This window comes from Alternaria burnsii (assembly GCF_013036055.1).
Source record: "Alternaria burnsii strain CBS107.38 chromosome Unknown 740, whole genome shotgun sequence".
Taxonomy (NCBI): Eukaryota; Fungi; Ascomycota; class Dothideomycetes; order Pleosporales; family Pleosporaceae; genus Alternaria; species Alternaria burnsii.
In genome coordinates this window covers 562,346-577,317 of record NW_024066112.1, presented here as the reverse complement: position 1 = coordinate 577,317, position 14,972 = coordinate 562,346, and the positions used below count along the sequence as shown (strand labels likewise).

Genomic DNA, 14,972 nt, shown 5'->3' with positions numbered 1-14,972 from the left:
GTAACTCCACTGCGGTGCCACGACGACGGGTTTATGCACGAGGAGCGCACTGGTGCCATGTAGCTTCACTACGGGATGCCAAGTCGCTCGCACGCCGGAGTTCAGGATATCGCTTATGATTCGTGGTATCTCAAACTGAAAAAAAAAAGTTCTCCTTTGCGCCATGATGGTCTTCCTGTTGTGCTCTTCTCCAAAATTGACCTGTTCTTTTCGTAATCGAGCACACTCGTATCAACTTTACAAATACTCCTTCTTCCGTCCCGTCCTCGTGTACTGGTTAAGATGCCATTCCACATCCCCCTCCTTATTATCCAGCGTCCCTGCCCTAATCTCGAACAATCGCATGCTCATCCGCGGTCCCACTTCGGCCAGCTCAACCGACTGGAAACCTGTCTTGACAAAGACGTGATGTCGCACCTCGATCGTATCCTCGATGTTCTTGAACGTGACAACGCGGTTTCCGACCTTTGCCGTGGCTTCGCGGGGCGGGAAGAGATGTTTTAGAATCTGTACGCAGCGCTGTCCTAGCTTAGTGGAGAAGCCTTCGAAGATTAAGTGGGGGTAGGATTCGGAGACTGTGCCGCGGGAGGCGTTGGGGATATCGGCGCGGAGAACGACGTTGCTGGGAGGTGTGAGTAGATGGACAGTGCAAGACGCTGGTGGAGTGCTTACTGTAGTGAGAAGCTGGCGGTTGGGCCGTGAGGGAAATGCGAAACTGTTAATGCCGTGGGTGTTCCTCTGTGCTCGTGAAGCAAGACTATGTCGCTCAATCCGCCCGATTTTGCGCTCTCGACCAGGTTTGGCAGGACCATGTTTCCACGGTTCAATCGTATCGCTGTGGGTAACAGTAATCTGATCTCCTTGGCGAAGGTGCCCAGTCTACTTGACGGGTCTATCTCAGCGTCAGCATATTTGTGTCATGCCGCTTCTCCCAGGCTTTTGTACCTCTCGAAGTTGTGACCAATATCCGCGGGTCTACGACGCCCGACAGCTGCGCATACTCATCGTCTAGTCCAAGCTCTTCCTCTGCTGTCCTATCTGCCCTGCTCTCATCGTATTTGTAATCCTGGCGCAAGGTCTGGTCCTCGGCGACATCTTTGGACAAAGGCTTGCCGCTGGCGAGGGAAGCCTTCAGTGCTGCTCTTTTCGAAGCGAGCTCGGCATCACGAAGAGTTAGAGCGCGACGGTATAGGTAGTCGCGACGTTCTCGGGCTTGTTTTCGGATCATGGTCGAGGTATGTGACGTGTGGTTGGAGATTTGCTTGAGGCGCAATGTTGGAGTTCGCGACGCAGCGACGAAAAGTAAAAGTGGGCCGATCGAATGAGCTTATCGATAACGCGGCCAATGCAACAACTTTGGACTACAAACTTGTCTATTCACGTCGTGCTTGACATGTACTGCAAAGATATGCGCTTTCGCTCACATCACCATACGTCGAAACGGGATACATTGAATGCTTCTAGTATGCACCTCTGGTAGTTGTAAAATCGACGACATCCTTGTCCCTTGCACGGCAACTAAAGACTACCTGGATCCACAAAAACTCTACCCCGTCGAACCGGTACACCAGGAGGAGACGTTGGCTCGAGATCCTCATTCCAACACTCATAAAATGCCGCCCAGATATTGCTACTGAAGTCGGCCTCGACAGGACCCGGGAACTCGCCAATGAGATATCCAACACCACGCGTCGCCTCGCTGTAGAAGTTGCAAGCGTGCGCAGACTCTACATGGTAGCTTGTGGGTTGGATGTAGTAGCCATCGTTTCTCTCGGAGGTGATGACGCGGACGTTGTTGTGACCGGTGATATCGAGTTGGTAAACCTTGCCCTCGCTGTCGGTAACGTAGCCCACCTCGCTGGTCAAGGTCAGCATGCATCTGCGGTATTTGTCGTACATAGCTTTTTGCTGTCGATTGGACTCTGATACCGACACGGTATGCTCCGATGCGATCTTTAGGAGAGCTGACTTACTTGAGAAGCTCAGAAGCTACAATGGCAGATGCGAATGCGAAGGCGCCGAGGAGTATTGCGGAGAAGTGCATCGTAGAAATACAATGGATCCCTTGAGTTGCAAGCTATCAATTTTGACGGAAAGACAGCTGGAGCGAGGACGCCGAGGGCTGGAAGGAGAGGAAGATGAGGTAAATCGCCTATGAGACGTAGCCACGAGCGCCTCCGTCTTGTCGCTGCCTTATGTGTTATTGAAGCAGGAGCGTTTGCCTTGGTGACTGTCTTGAAAATATGGACCGGTACGACAAGTCATGTTGCACAAGCGGGCACTGACAGGTTATACTTATCCTACACACAATAGCGTTCTTCTAGCATGCATCACTACCGTGGGACCGAAGATAAGCAAAGAGAAAAAGGAATCAAGAGAACATGTTAGTATGTATTAGGTGCTACAAGAAACGATTTTCCTACGAGCTGAACCCTAAGCACTAAGCTAGAAGACGAAAACGGTTGGCCTTTGCCGTTCGAGACTCAAAACTAACAATAACGTATCCGACAAAGTGTGCTCTAGTTTCGAGCCCAGCCCTTGAAAACGATCGCTTACTACAACCCGCTGCAGGGCTTAGCGATATACAGTATGTACATTGGCGCTCAAGCAGGAGGGTTGTGGCAGCTCCAGAAATTAGGCTGCTTCTTCCAACGGCGTTCCTTCCCCATGACAATGTCACAGCGTCCAAGCCTATCGATAGTGTCATCGACGCCGCTGTTGCAGGATCCGGAGTCGACAGAACTAGATAAGCAAGCATTAGCACATAGACCTTCAGTGCCTCGGGCGGAAGTTGAGGTAGTATGTACTCACTAGTACAAGTTGCACTCGCAGTTCAACATCTTGATACCAGTGACCTTGTCTGGGTTCAAGATCCGCTGGCATCCATCATAGCCCAGCTGCTGGTTGACCTCATCTCCGATCATGACCTCGGCACAGATGTTTGGGTTCATGTAACATTTTTCGTTCTTTGTCAAGACGCTACGCATTGCAAGAGAGAAATCTCGGGGATGGATTGCAGCAAAAGCAATTGAGACGAAGCTCAAGAAGGCGATAGAGTAAGAACCGAGGAGATGCATATTGTTAAGGTCGCCAGGAACTGCCTAGAAATCAGTGTGCGAGGTCAGTATCTGTCTCACATGCGGTTTGTAGGCGGATTTTACTTGCGTTGAAGTGTCGGTAAGAGCCTTGATTCGACTTTGCTGTCCACTGTCGTTAGGCTTGTGGAGAAGCAGTAGGAGGTGGATCTTTCCTGCCTGCTTTTATAGTAACCCGCGATGACACGCCAGGTCGTGCCGCATAATTCATTTGCACGCAGCTCGAGGTCGTTCACCGGTAAGATTGAATGATTTTAGGAATGTGTGGCCGAGCCCGCAGAGGGCTCGCGCTCTATGGCTCGGGCCGTGCTTTCCACGGGTTTCAAAACGCGCGGAGAACGATAAATCCACTCTTTCGGATACTACGAGTATTGGTTCAAGATCGCTTACGTGCATTTATATTGCCAGCTCATCAATCATGCACTGTTGTGGCGTGAATGGGGCCGATGCTGTTCTTCGAAGGTCAACCCCGACGCCAACCCCGACGCCATCTCGCATATGAGGCGTGGCAGGAGTGAATCCTGCTCGCATTTAGGATATCAATGATATGCAACAATTTGATCTAGAAGCGACAAGATCAACGGCACTGTCAATGGGCGTGGGGACTGACAAATAAGTTGGAAAAAGCCTGAATGCGTTCGCAGTGTCTTCATGTACTGCATGCACAAGAAACGGAACTGCGCATTCATTTGGGCTAGAAAATCAACATTCCGGCTACAATGAAAAGAGGAATACGATGGAAGAAAGGTTTTATTATGCTAATCAAGTCATGATGAAATCTACCAGCGCCGCAAATAACCATCAACGGCGCCAAGTCAGTAGCTAAGCCACCACTGACATACCGAAGATGTACTCAGTTATAGTATTACCCATCGATCCTTCATGTCTATCCCACCCACTCATGAATGTATCAGCCAATCATCGCGCACTTGTACCACTTGGGATTCGGGTCCTCGAAGCAGGGCTCCTTTCCGGGTGTGCCAGTCGGCCCTTCGTACATGGGTGGATTGATTGCTCCTTTGCACTTCTCCTCGCTCCTAGTAGTTGTTAGTGCACACCGTGCAGAGGGTGTATGTTCGCCTTCCATAGTCTGACTCCGACGAGGAGGTTGTCTCGACAAGGACGCCGTGTATCGATGGGACTTACAAATGGAATGAGCATCGACATCCCCCATAGAGGCTGTAAGCATAGGCGTCTTGATATCCAGGGATCGACTGGTTGTAGTAGATCGCCGTGCAATCAGAGTATGCGGAGATACCAGCGTAGGCGCTACTGTTTCGGACGGTGAGAACGTAGCCGCAGTTGTATGGCTCGCCGTAGGTAGGTGCGGATAATGCAACAGGTAAGGTAGAAAGCAAGCTCGTGAGGATGGTGGTGAGCTGCATCGTAGCTATCTATCGATAGATTTGGCTTCGATAGAGACGCGGTATGTCACTGATAAAATCGCGGAGGATGCCGGAGATGTGGTTGTGCAGACTACGACAGGGCGGGAGGCCTTTGAAGACAATCTTTTGAGTGTAGTTTGGATAGTGTGTTATGCTCCAACAGAAAGCGTGCGAAGTCTAAATACTACATTTGAGTTGCGATGAGCTCATGTTCAAATGTTTTCGCCAGTCGTAACCGAGCTGTCAAAATGCAAGTTCCCGTCATCAGCATGGCTTTGGTCCTCCCTTCCTTGCCTATCATGGATGTCGGGAGTTACACACAAATACTGTTTGAATGTCACCTTCGCTATCCTGATGAATGCACCTACTATAATGTCCTATCAAACATGGTGAATATGATCAGGAGCCATATGTGCAATATGTCGGTCAGGCCGAGTTGACGTGTTCGGAGTTGGGAGCAAGTTGACCGCCGAACCGCACCTCTCCAGTACAACGTCAGAATGTATTCGAGACGTTAGCAGCAGTAGCATGGCGTAATATATGTGTCGATAACATAGTTCTGGTGTGCTTGGCACGGTTTGCTACTTCATCTCTACAGGAGCGCAACCGCCGATTGGTCAATGGTAGCGGTGAGTATAGTTGGAGGTGTTACTGCAATGGTATGACGAAAGAGACTGGAAATAAGTAGTGCTCGGAGTGGTCGTACCAGTTCCCTAGATAGATGTGATACGAGCGATTTTAGCAGCATCAGGACAAATACAGGCGAAAAGGAGAGCTGTAATGTTACAATGGATGCAGTGCTCTGAAGATTCAGTGCTCGACGTCGCGAAATCGGAAATGTGCCCTAAAGGCTATCGCGACATTTCGTGTCAATGTCTTAGAAAACGAGATGATGGTGTATGCCTCAAAGGTGTTTTAGAGCTTCCTGTTGACAGGAACACGAGAAAAATCTGTGGCATCTTGAATCATTTGCACCGTCTAGTGAATGTGGTCAAGGAAATGGGAGAAAAGGCACGTCGATGCTGGAGATGACGAAGAGGGGTGGCTTTAGCGTGCACGTGAGAACGCGAGACCTCACGCGTCAACATTGACACAAGGATCAAACGTCCAGACCCATATTCAGACTCAATCCAACTCGCACACAATATGAGCAGAGCAAACATAGAACAAGCCCTCACAGGCTTAATACCCACCCTGAGCGGGCCATTGCCAGCTGAGCTGATAGAGCTCGCGCTCTCGCTACTGACGCGGTCGCGAAGCGTCGCGACATCAATGAAGCCAGATGAAGAGATCGCACGACCATACGCGTGTGCGCAATTAGCGTGTGAGAGGTATGAAAAGCACCCAACGCACGTTCTGGCATCACGCTGACATGTAAAAGGCTCAGGAAGCGTCTCAACCTCCCAACCATCCAATCGCGACCGCCTTGCCCCCCACGCATATACAAGAAACTATACAACTACCTCAGCAGCGCACTCCCAGACAGCACAGCGGCCCGTGAGCCAACTACACCGCGAAAGCCGACAGCTTCAGCTCCGGCATCAGCACGCAACACACCGTCCAAAACGCCGTTGGGCGCTAGGAAAACACCAAGAAGGGTTGAAACCAATGGCGAAGCACCAGAATGGGTTATGCCCACTATACGCGCCTTGGCAAAGTCATTCGACTACACCGGTCTGATACCCCACGTATATACAGGAGTAGAGTCCATCTATCCGCTGCTATCCCGAATGTCCGCCGCTGCCGCCGAGTCACCCAGCAAGCGACCTAAAAGAACCGCAGTATCGTCCTATGGGGATGTCAGCGATACGCGCGTGCTAAGCCTCATCGTCGTGGCTTTTCTCTTAGTCTACTCGCGCATGAAAGACATAGAGGTTTCAGTACAACAATACAACGAATGGCTGGCGAAAGCAATCAAGGCTGTTGTTGAACTACCTGCTGCCAAGGACATTACAGACGAGGAGCTTCAAATCAAAATAGAAGAGACGATGAAGATGGCAAAGGAAGAGGGATGGTTGCAGATGCAGTGGTTCGATAGTGTGAAGCCTCAGAGTGATGGAGATGAGATGGAGGGTGTGGAGATGAGCGATAATGCGGCAGTCAAGGCGAAGGGTATGGGGCTGAAGGCTGGTGGCAGTGATTATATTGGCTTGGGTACTATGATGCAGGATGCAACTGATTATCTGGGTGAGCGCCAGCAGGAAGATTATACGAGATGGAAAGCGAAGATTTTGGCGAGAGTGCAAGAGCTTGAGGGGTCGGCGTAACTAGCCACTTTGAAGAATAGGACGGAACGCGAGCGACCCGTTGCAGCAACACACGAGAAAGCGAATTCATAGGCGTACATCACCGAACGCTTGGATGATATCTCCGAATTGCAAAAGGCTACAGCAGGTCCCACTAGAGTCTTCAGGGTATTCGCAGCATCTTTCATGGCCAGATCTACGTTGCGAGGTTCAATACCTCCCTCCGCCATACCCGTCATATGGCGCGCCATGCACAACTCTAAGCCATTACGGTGTGCACCCTAATTACATTTTTCCCTCGCTTCCTGACACTGGCGATTCGGCTATTCACCACGCCTACCGGCTCATCCGGTCTGGTCACCTCAGCTGATGGTACATCTCCAATACTGAAGAATATGTGTAGATCATCTTGAAGGCGTCGATTTTTGAAGGGCGATTTCTCATTCTTGACTACAGTCACTTTAGTGATCCTCTTGATTCCAAGTTCGGCCTTGTGTGCTGCAAGCAAGTGACCAGCTGTGGCGCCGATGGGTGAGCCTGGAGGTAATCAGTACGAGATCTTAGCAAACCAGGGAGTTGAGGATAAGATCAGGTCAAACCCACGGCTTTCCCAGTCGATATTCTCACTTGTCTATCAATGCATGCTACAAGACTTACCGATCAGGACTCGGAACTCCTCGCTCCCAATATTGAAGACATTACCCGGCCAGACGGACAATTTATTTGTGCCGACATTCTTCAAGGCTCGAGCTACCAATCGAGTTGTGTCCGTATTGATGACATTGTGAGCACCATAGACCCGGAAGTTCTTGACATTAGGGTTATCGCGGACCCAATATGCCCAGAAGACGTCAGACGCAAATTCGATTGCAGGAAGCTCTCCAGGATTGGCACTACGACCCCAAGACATCGGACTAAGAACGGCATGGCGTGGGCTCTCGATGTTCTTGGCAATGAGACCTCCATCATGGTTGATAGCGAACTGGTAGACGCCGGCTGTGGCCTATCGTGTCTTGTTAGTATCCCGTCCCAACGTAGGCTGTTGTACCTGCCCATGAATATAGATTTGACGTACTGTATACTCCTTACCGTCGGCTTTGTATTTCTGGTCCTTGATAGGAATCGTCTGGCCCCATTCATCATCAGGGTCTGCAACCCAGTATTCGTCATAATGTTGAATTGAATAGCAGTCGTTGCTCCCGGCTTGTGGATCACCCTCGTCATCATACTTTGATTGCGAGTTGAGACCGAGACCTTCAAACGTCGTTTTGAGTCCCATGCCCTCGAAATCACATTCCCAGCCCTTGTCGTACTGCGACTCGTGCCAGAACCATTTTTGGAGTTCAGCTGTCGGAAATGTTGGTCTCCTGGTATCGAGATTATGAAGAGGTTGTGCTCACCTCTGAGATCACCCGTCCATTTGCTCGCGGCTGAAGGTGGTTTTCTCGGATCCTTCTCTAGCCATCCTGCGCCCGCGTCCGTAGCCTCCATCAAACACATCATGTGGTCTCCCTTCTTGAGGTATTTGTCCCAAAGAGCCTTATCAGCCATGTTCTCTGGATCAAATCCGTCACCTCCCAGGGCAGGCGCGAACTCAGGAGGGTTGAACGAGGCAGGTGCCCCCGAGGGGTCGACGCCGAAGATCTTGGGTGAAAGCGCAGCCCTCTCACTAACAGCCAAGGAGGCCACTGCTACAATGACGCCTGAAGCGAATCGGAGCCTCATATTCGAGATTGCTGCGATAAGTTGAGTGTGAGACCCAAATACTGAGGGGTGCGTGGTAGACAAGGAAAGCATGTTTGTCACTCGATATACGCTAGCCTAACTCAGCGGTAAAGTGAAAGAGCGACCAGTGAGCGAAGTTTTGGCGCAAGAGAGATGGAACCTAACATCAGAGTTATGTAGAACTCAGCATAATCATATATACGCACGATCACTCCTTATACAGCTCCGCAGTCCTCACTCTCCCTTCATCAAGCACACTACCCAAGAGATCACCTTCACTACCACTCCGCGGCACAAGCCTCACTCCAAAATCCCTTGGTATAGCCACTAAAGCACTCTTGATCGCGTTGTAGTCCACGTAATCCGTGTTTGGTGGATTCGTCACACTGGCCTCAATCCTGTACAGACTGAGCAAACGGAACAACGCAGCATAGATTAGCTTGCTCGCTATCAAAGCACCAGGACAAGACCTAGATCCGGCACCGAAGGAGAGGTGAGGCGGGTTGGCGTGCGAATTCGGTGCATGTAAGGCGTCTGGGGATGAAGGGGGAGTGAGCCAGCGTTCTGGGTCGAAGGTAGCGGCTGTAGGGCCCCAGTAGTCGGTATCTATAAGTCGTTAGCTATCCATCACATTGCCCTCAGCTGGCCCAAGGTGGGTATTTCCGTACCATGATTACCAGCCTGAGCGTTGATCAACACCATCGTCCCTTTCGGGATGACAGCATCCCCCCACCTAACCTCTCCCATTGTCTTACGCGGCAAACTCATATTACTAACGGTATAATACCGCCCCGCTTCCTTCACGATAGCGTTCAGATATGGTACGGTTTCTTTCTCAAAGTCTGTTGCCCAGGCTTTCTTCAACGCCGCGTCGGTAGGATACATTTTGCGTATCTCGGCATACGCGCGGTCTTGGAAGATCTGGCCTGCGGGTGTGGAAAGGGAGCCGATACAGGATACAAGCGTACCAGGTATAGTTTCGAAACCGCCAGAGACGAGAGACAGACAGATGGAGCTTACTTCTACGCCCGTGAGGCGGGTTTCTTCGTCCTTGAGGATAGCGGCGCTGATGCATGGTTTTTCCGTACCGTTCTTGATCATCCCGCGGACTTTGTCAAGAAGTTCGTTTAGATACTTATCTCGCCGTTCACGCAGTTCTTTGGAGCGCCGGTTCTTTTCGTTGTTCGGCAGGTGTCTCAAGATGGGGACGTAGTCTTGGTAGTTCTCAGAAGCGGAGCGGAGGAGCGAGATGGCGGATCCCACTTCGAGGATCTCGCGGAGCAGATCGTCATAGACTGCGTCCATGCGGATGCCGTAGCATAACGTGAGGGTTGTATTGAGGGCATAGCGTTGTATGTACGGTCGAATACTGACCTCGACTTCCCCACTCTTGCTATCGCGATGGAGGTCTCGAAGGATGCAGTAAGATTCCAGGTCGAACATATCATAGTAGTTCTTCATCATACCCTTACTCAATGTAGTCGATGCAGCCTTGCGCTTGTTCCGACAACTCTCATCCCACGGGGAGCTTCCGATAGTGAAACCTTGAGTCGAGGAGATCAGACCATGGAAGGTATACAGTTTTGGCCGATCGATCAGTCCTTGAGAATTTGAAACCAGAATCTTTTTACAATCTTCGAAGGAGTTGACGATCACAGCGCGCGTGTTACCAAGTCGGATCTGGAAGACAGAGTTGCCGTACTGCCGCCACCATTTCTCGCATACTGTAGCATGGTCGTCGCCGAGCTGGGTGAGATGACCCGTAATTGGGAGGGCGCCCGGTATCTCTGGTAGACCACGGATATACGGGACGTCAGTGCGGGTGAGCAGCTATCAACGTTAGCTCAGATCTCCTGGCATTCGGTGGCATGCTCACTTTGTATATTACGAAAACTGCAATTGCAACGATCGAAACCACTACCACATGACCAGAAGGGAGGTACCTGGCATGTGGTACTATATCTGGCAAATGATCCATGTTGGAAGTGAACACGCGAAGCTTATAGATCAGCAGCAAGTGGAAATAGCCATTAGTAGAGCGTCAAAATGGTTTACTTATACTTGCCATGATCCAGATCTATTAGCACATTGCCTGCACCCAATACTATCGTGCATGATTGTGAGGGGTTCGGTCGGAAGCATTCCGAAGATAACGGCCGCTTATCAGTGCTGCTCCCACCTTTGAGTTGCTAAACAGCCGCTCAACGCGCTGACAGCACTTCTTGACCAACATGGAGGAGACTGTCATGGGTCTAAAGTTCCTTTCGCATGGAGCTGCCGAATCGAGTTAATGACGTATGGGAAATAGAAGGAATGTAAGAATACTGTACACGATCTCACCGTTCGTCGTAATCAAGCCTGGCGGGCCACAATGATGGTATACACAGCAATCTGCGTTGATGTACTACCAAGAAGGTGACAGTGTATACCTTTGAAATACGTTATCGCGTGACTGTTGATGAGATCAGATGTCCAGGAGCTTAGCATGCTTAACATCAATCTCATCAACAAAATCTCCAATATCCCCAATCTCCGCGTACCCCTCCGTTTTGCCAAATCCCAAGTGTTGCTCAACGCTCTTCCACGGACACAAAGCCACAGAAACATTTCTCTTGTCTCCTTTCCCACCAACACACCATCCACGCCCAGTCTTACCCTTTAACCCGTTTATGTGACCCTGTAAAAACCGCAGTTCTTCATTAAAAGCATCGAGGAACCGGTGTCTCTCATCAGCCTTGACGTTGCAATGGACGATACTCCATACCAGTTCCCCACGACGCGCTTGTTCGAGTTGCGCCTGAGTTGTCGGCAAGGGGAGCTCAGCGTTCGATACATCAAGGTGTTCGAGGTTGGAGTCTACAGTAATTGCGTCTTTTAGACTCTCCAGTAAAGCTTGGTTGTCTGCGCTTGGGATGAAATCATTTAAGTGCTGATCGAGCGAGTCCCATTCTCCGATGACGTAAATGCACGATGGGTCTTCCGTCTGCTGCATGTAGTAGAAGGTGCGGCCGGTGTAGTTCTGCAGGACTGATTTTGCCTGCGACAGTTTCGAGCGGAGGGCGGCATCGTCGATTGTGGTACCGGGTGTGAGGTGGAGGAGAGCGAGTTCGGTGATGGGCATTGTAGACGCGTATCTAGTGGCTGCGATGGCTATGTCATTGCATCGTTAGTATATGATCAAGAAGACGTGTCCCTCTTTATGGCACTATTGTGGTGCATGATGTGCGTGTAAGGCAGACATGGCTGCGTAATTATCCTCAGGCAGAAGTCTGGTTGCGTGGAAAGGAGGATTCAGGTTGCAGCGCGATGCATGACACGCGAACGCTAGTAAGCCACCAACGGTACTTTGGCTGCCCTGGGCCCGGTATAATCACTATGACTTCCAACGCTATCTCCAACTGGGAAGCTGGAAGAATACATGTCGCATACATGACTCCATACGTTAGGTCAACCGTCGTTGTAACTGTCTGTCTTGAAGTACCATTGCCGCCGCCACACGGTAATTACGAATGCACGATATTGCTTCGCATACGCATGTGCGTCCAAACTGTCAAAGATTGTATCCCTGACAATAGCAGATCTGGCAACGATATGTATCGAAGGAAAAGGAAAGCGCGCCACAGTCGACCTGTCTGCAAGGTACGTCATTGGCCACCTTTTTATCTGTGTAATCATTGGTGGTATTGTACATAGTGCATCTGCGTGTGCCGTGGCAGCAAATCACGACCCCATGGATCAATGTGGTTCCAAGTGCAGTGCTACTGACCCATCAATATCTTCAATGTCTCCACCCCCGCTCCAAGCACATCTGGACTTCTCGTCCCCTTCAGCACTTCTTTCAAATCCTCTATCACACCCTCCGCCTTACACTTTTCCACCCCCTTAGGCACATCCACTACACTCCTCAAACAAACAATTCCCCGATACCTGATGCCCTCATCATCGTCTTTGCACAGTCCTACCAGCCACTCAACACTCTTCTTCTGCTGCAAAAACTCCAGCACAGCGATATCAACACTCAGCAGCATAGCCAGTGCGCCACCAGCCGCTGAACGCGTAGCAGCGTCATCAACGTCTGTCATGGCGAGCAGAAGGTGCAAGCGATGTTTCGCTCGGGGGCTTCCGTCAGCGAAGTTCCCGATGCAGACTGGTGAAGCCATGAGATTGCATATGAGTTCCGTTGCCGCACGTCGTATCATAGTATTGGCACCGAGTAGTAGATCATCGACAACAGTATCGAAAGACTGGCGTATAATATGGTCTTGTGTATTCCGATCCAAACTCGCGAGGTTTGTGAGCGCGAGCAGCGATTCAAATGCGTGTAGTTGCCATATGCTCGAATCTGTTCGCTGTAGTTGGCTGAGGAGCGGGCGGATGGCTGATGTGGTTGGTAGTGCGGCGTTGAAGACATGGGAAGGGTTTATGCTGATCAAAAGTCGGGAGAGTGCTTGTGCGGTTGTGGGCAAGGCGGCTGGTGGGAAAGGCGTTGTGCCGGTGGTCGAAAGATCGTTGGTGGAGGATATGTGGTCCCAGATCTGGATGAGCAGTTTGACCGCGCCCTGCTGGGCCATCAGACCTCGGGACTTGGTCTCTTTCGAGAGCGAGAGGAGTATCAGACTGCTTTGTGTAAGGATTGATGGAGAGCCCTTTTTGCAGACGTGGACGAGGAGGGGGACAACCCCCGCTTCGAGAATGCGTTTGCATCGTATAGCGACGTCTTCGTCATTAAGTAGGACGTGCGGTGCGGATGGCTTCTGGACATTGGCGTAGGCTTTTAGTTGTGCCATGCGCTTCTCCTCTTCCGATTGCAAGGGGAGGTATTGTGTGATGTTGACGAAAATGGTGAGACCGCCAAATACGATGTTCTTTGGTGACGAAGGATCACTCATGGTCTCGATGAGGCGTTTGAGGAACTTGGGCGATTTGGAAAGATCCTCTCGTACTTTGGGTTGAAGAGAAGCATATGCTAGACCCTCGACAGAATCCTGCTTTGAAGATGTGTCGCCGCCTATGACCATTGACTTGAAGCTAGCGATTAGATCACTCTGGTCTACTTTCTCCGCCCGGACGATCCTTGGCGCATCCTCAGACGGCTGCTCCTCGCCCAGCTTGACGAGTATGAGCGCGGCTAGGTTAGCCCGCTTCTTATTCTGACTCTCTGCAACCACGTCCTCCAGCCATTCTCTGCAGTGCTTGCTGATCGCCTCTCGGCAATTCTTATCCACGCATGCAGCGCTGATAAGTTCTAGAGTCGCTTGTTCGAGGTTGTGCGACTTCTTGCTCTGGACCCTAGGCACCAACGTGCTGACAAAGCCCTCTGTAAGGAACAACGCAGCTGCTGGCGTGACAGCGACTGGAAAGATGGCTGCAGCCGCTGAAAACGCGATAACGAGGTCGTTCGCTTCTCCCTTCTTGGTCCGAGCCGCAACAAACTTCGATATCAACTCGCTGGCAGTTTCTGGTGCAAGCTCGAATAGCTTGATACTTGCGAGGGTAGCTTGACTGCGTAGGCTGGCAGGTAGTCGGATATCCAGTGAAGTGAGAATCACGTCGAAGCTATCCGCATCGATGATACCCTTGAGATGCTCTGCATAATGAGCGAGCAGCTGCGCAATGCCTTTCATCGCACGTTCTGGGTGCTCGAGCGCCTCCTCCATCATCATGGCTAGACTGAGCATGAACATGTCTCGATGACCTTGCTTGAATGATTCATCGTCGGGCCAAATCGCTCGGTTGAGCAAGACCTTGAGCAAGCCGTCGATAGAGTCGTCGCCCCGCTCGAACATTTCGTAGTAAATCCGCGTCGGCTGCTCCCGGACGGCTCTCGCAAGCCACATCTGTGCTCCCGGATTCTTCAGTAGCTCGCCCGAGACCTGATCCAACACATCATCTTCGCCCTTGAAGTCAAACAAGATATCCATCGCTTGTTCTGCTTCTTTCTGCTTCAAGCCATGTGTTTTTATCGCTTTGAGTGCCTTTTCTCCATCGTGTTCATCCTTGCTCCTCACCCAAGCTCGACAGTAACCCAGCAATTCGCTCTTGTCTTCCTCTTCCTTCAGCGCAACCCATGCTTCCTTGATGCGCGGATGCTCAGGCGCAATCGTACTAGCCTCACGCAGGTACCGAGCTGCAACAGCTAATTCGCCAGACTTGGTGCTCTCATTTGCCCTCTCCACAAGCTGCACCGCCCTGTCTTCGTCAGAAGTAGTTGCCATTGTGAGGTGTATGGTGAATGGAGATCATCTCAACTGACCAACTTGTTGGCTCATGGTTGCGTACGTGTCACGGGGCCTGGAACGATTTGATGCAGGACGCACGGGCCTCAGCGGAGCTATCTAGTGGAGAGCGGGGGATGGCTGATCAGCCTACCCAAGTTCAGCCTGCAGCGATCCTGAGGCGTCAAGTCATCGAGAGCACTTGCTGAGCGGGGTATGCAGAATCTTGTTCGTTACCAAATACGGTTCATGAATCCATTACAATAATCTAATCCTCGCTCTTCAGCAACGAAGCCTATGCGAATC

The 14,972-nt window shown here is 51.0% G+C and overlaps 5 protein-coding genes across 5 annotated transcripts; 1 reads left to right on the top strand and 4 right to left on the bottom strand.

Annotated features, from left to right (window-relative positions):
• Positions 1-237: 237 nt before the first annotated feature.
• Positions 238-3,101, bottom strand: GT037_005040 (u3 small nucleolar ribonucleoprotein imp4; the record flags this gene model as incomplete). Its single annotated transcript, XM_038930087.1, has 7 exons — positions 238-622; positions 673-892; positions 946-1,326; positions 1,551-1,858; positions 1,974-2,064; positions 2,681-2,742; positions 2,812-3,101. Coding segments are annotated over 7 exons (1,737 nt in total), but the record flags the coding sequence as incomplete, so codon positions are not given.
• Positions 3,102-4,005: 904 nt separating this feature from the next.
• GT037_005039 (uncharacterized protein) lies at positions 4,006-4,480 on the bottom strand (the record flags this gene model as incomplete). The annotated part of the gene is made up of 2 exons (XM_038930086.1): positions 4,006-4,132; positions 4,242-4,480. 2 exons carry the CDS (start codon positions 4,478-4,480, stop codon positions 4,006-4,008), a joined length of 366 nt encoding a protein of 121 aa, XP_038787036.1.
• Positions 4,481-5,626: 1,146 nt separating this feature from the next.
• GT037_005038 (uncharacterized protein) lies at positions 5,627-6,747 on the top strand (the record flags this gene model as incomplete). The annotated part of the gene is made up of 2 exons (XM_038930085.1): positions 5,627-5,811; positions 5,862-6,747. The coding sequence occupies 2 exons, from the start codon at positions 5,627-5,629 to the stop codon at positions 6,745-6,747; spliced, it is 1,071 nt and encodes a 356-aa protein (XP_038787035.1).
• Positions 6,748-6,985: 238 nt separating this feature from the next.
• On the bottom strand, positions 6,986-10,429 carry GT037_005037 (cytochrome p450; the record flags this gene model as incomplete). The annotated part of the gene is made up of 7 exons (XM_038930084.1): positions 6,986-7,263; positions 7,384-7,729; positions 7,802-8,073; positions 8,127-8,547; positions 8,756-9,057; positions 9,120-10,281; positions 10,328-10,429. 7 exons carry the CDS (start codon positions 10,427-10,429, stop codon positions 6,986-6,988), a joined length of 2,883 nt encoding a protein of 960 aa, XP_038787034.1.
• A 486-nt stretch (positions 10,430-10,915) lies between these two features.
• GT037_005036 (cro1 protein) lies at positions 10,916-14,666 on the bottom strand (the record flags this gene model as incomplete). Its single annotated transcript, XM_038930083.1, has 2 exons — positions 10,916-11,601; positions 12,218-14,666. 2 exons carry the CDS (start codon positions 14,664-14,666, stop codon positions 10,916-10,918), a joined length of 3,135 nt encoding a protein of 1,044 aa, XP_038787033.1.
• Between the last annotated feature and the right edge of the window lie 306 nt (positions 14,667-14,972).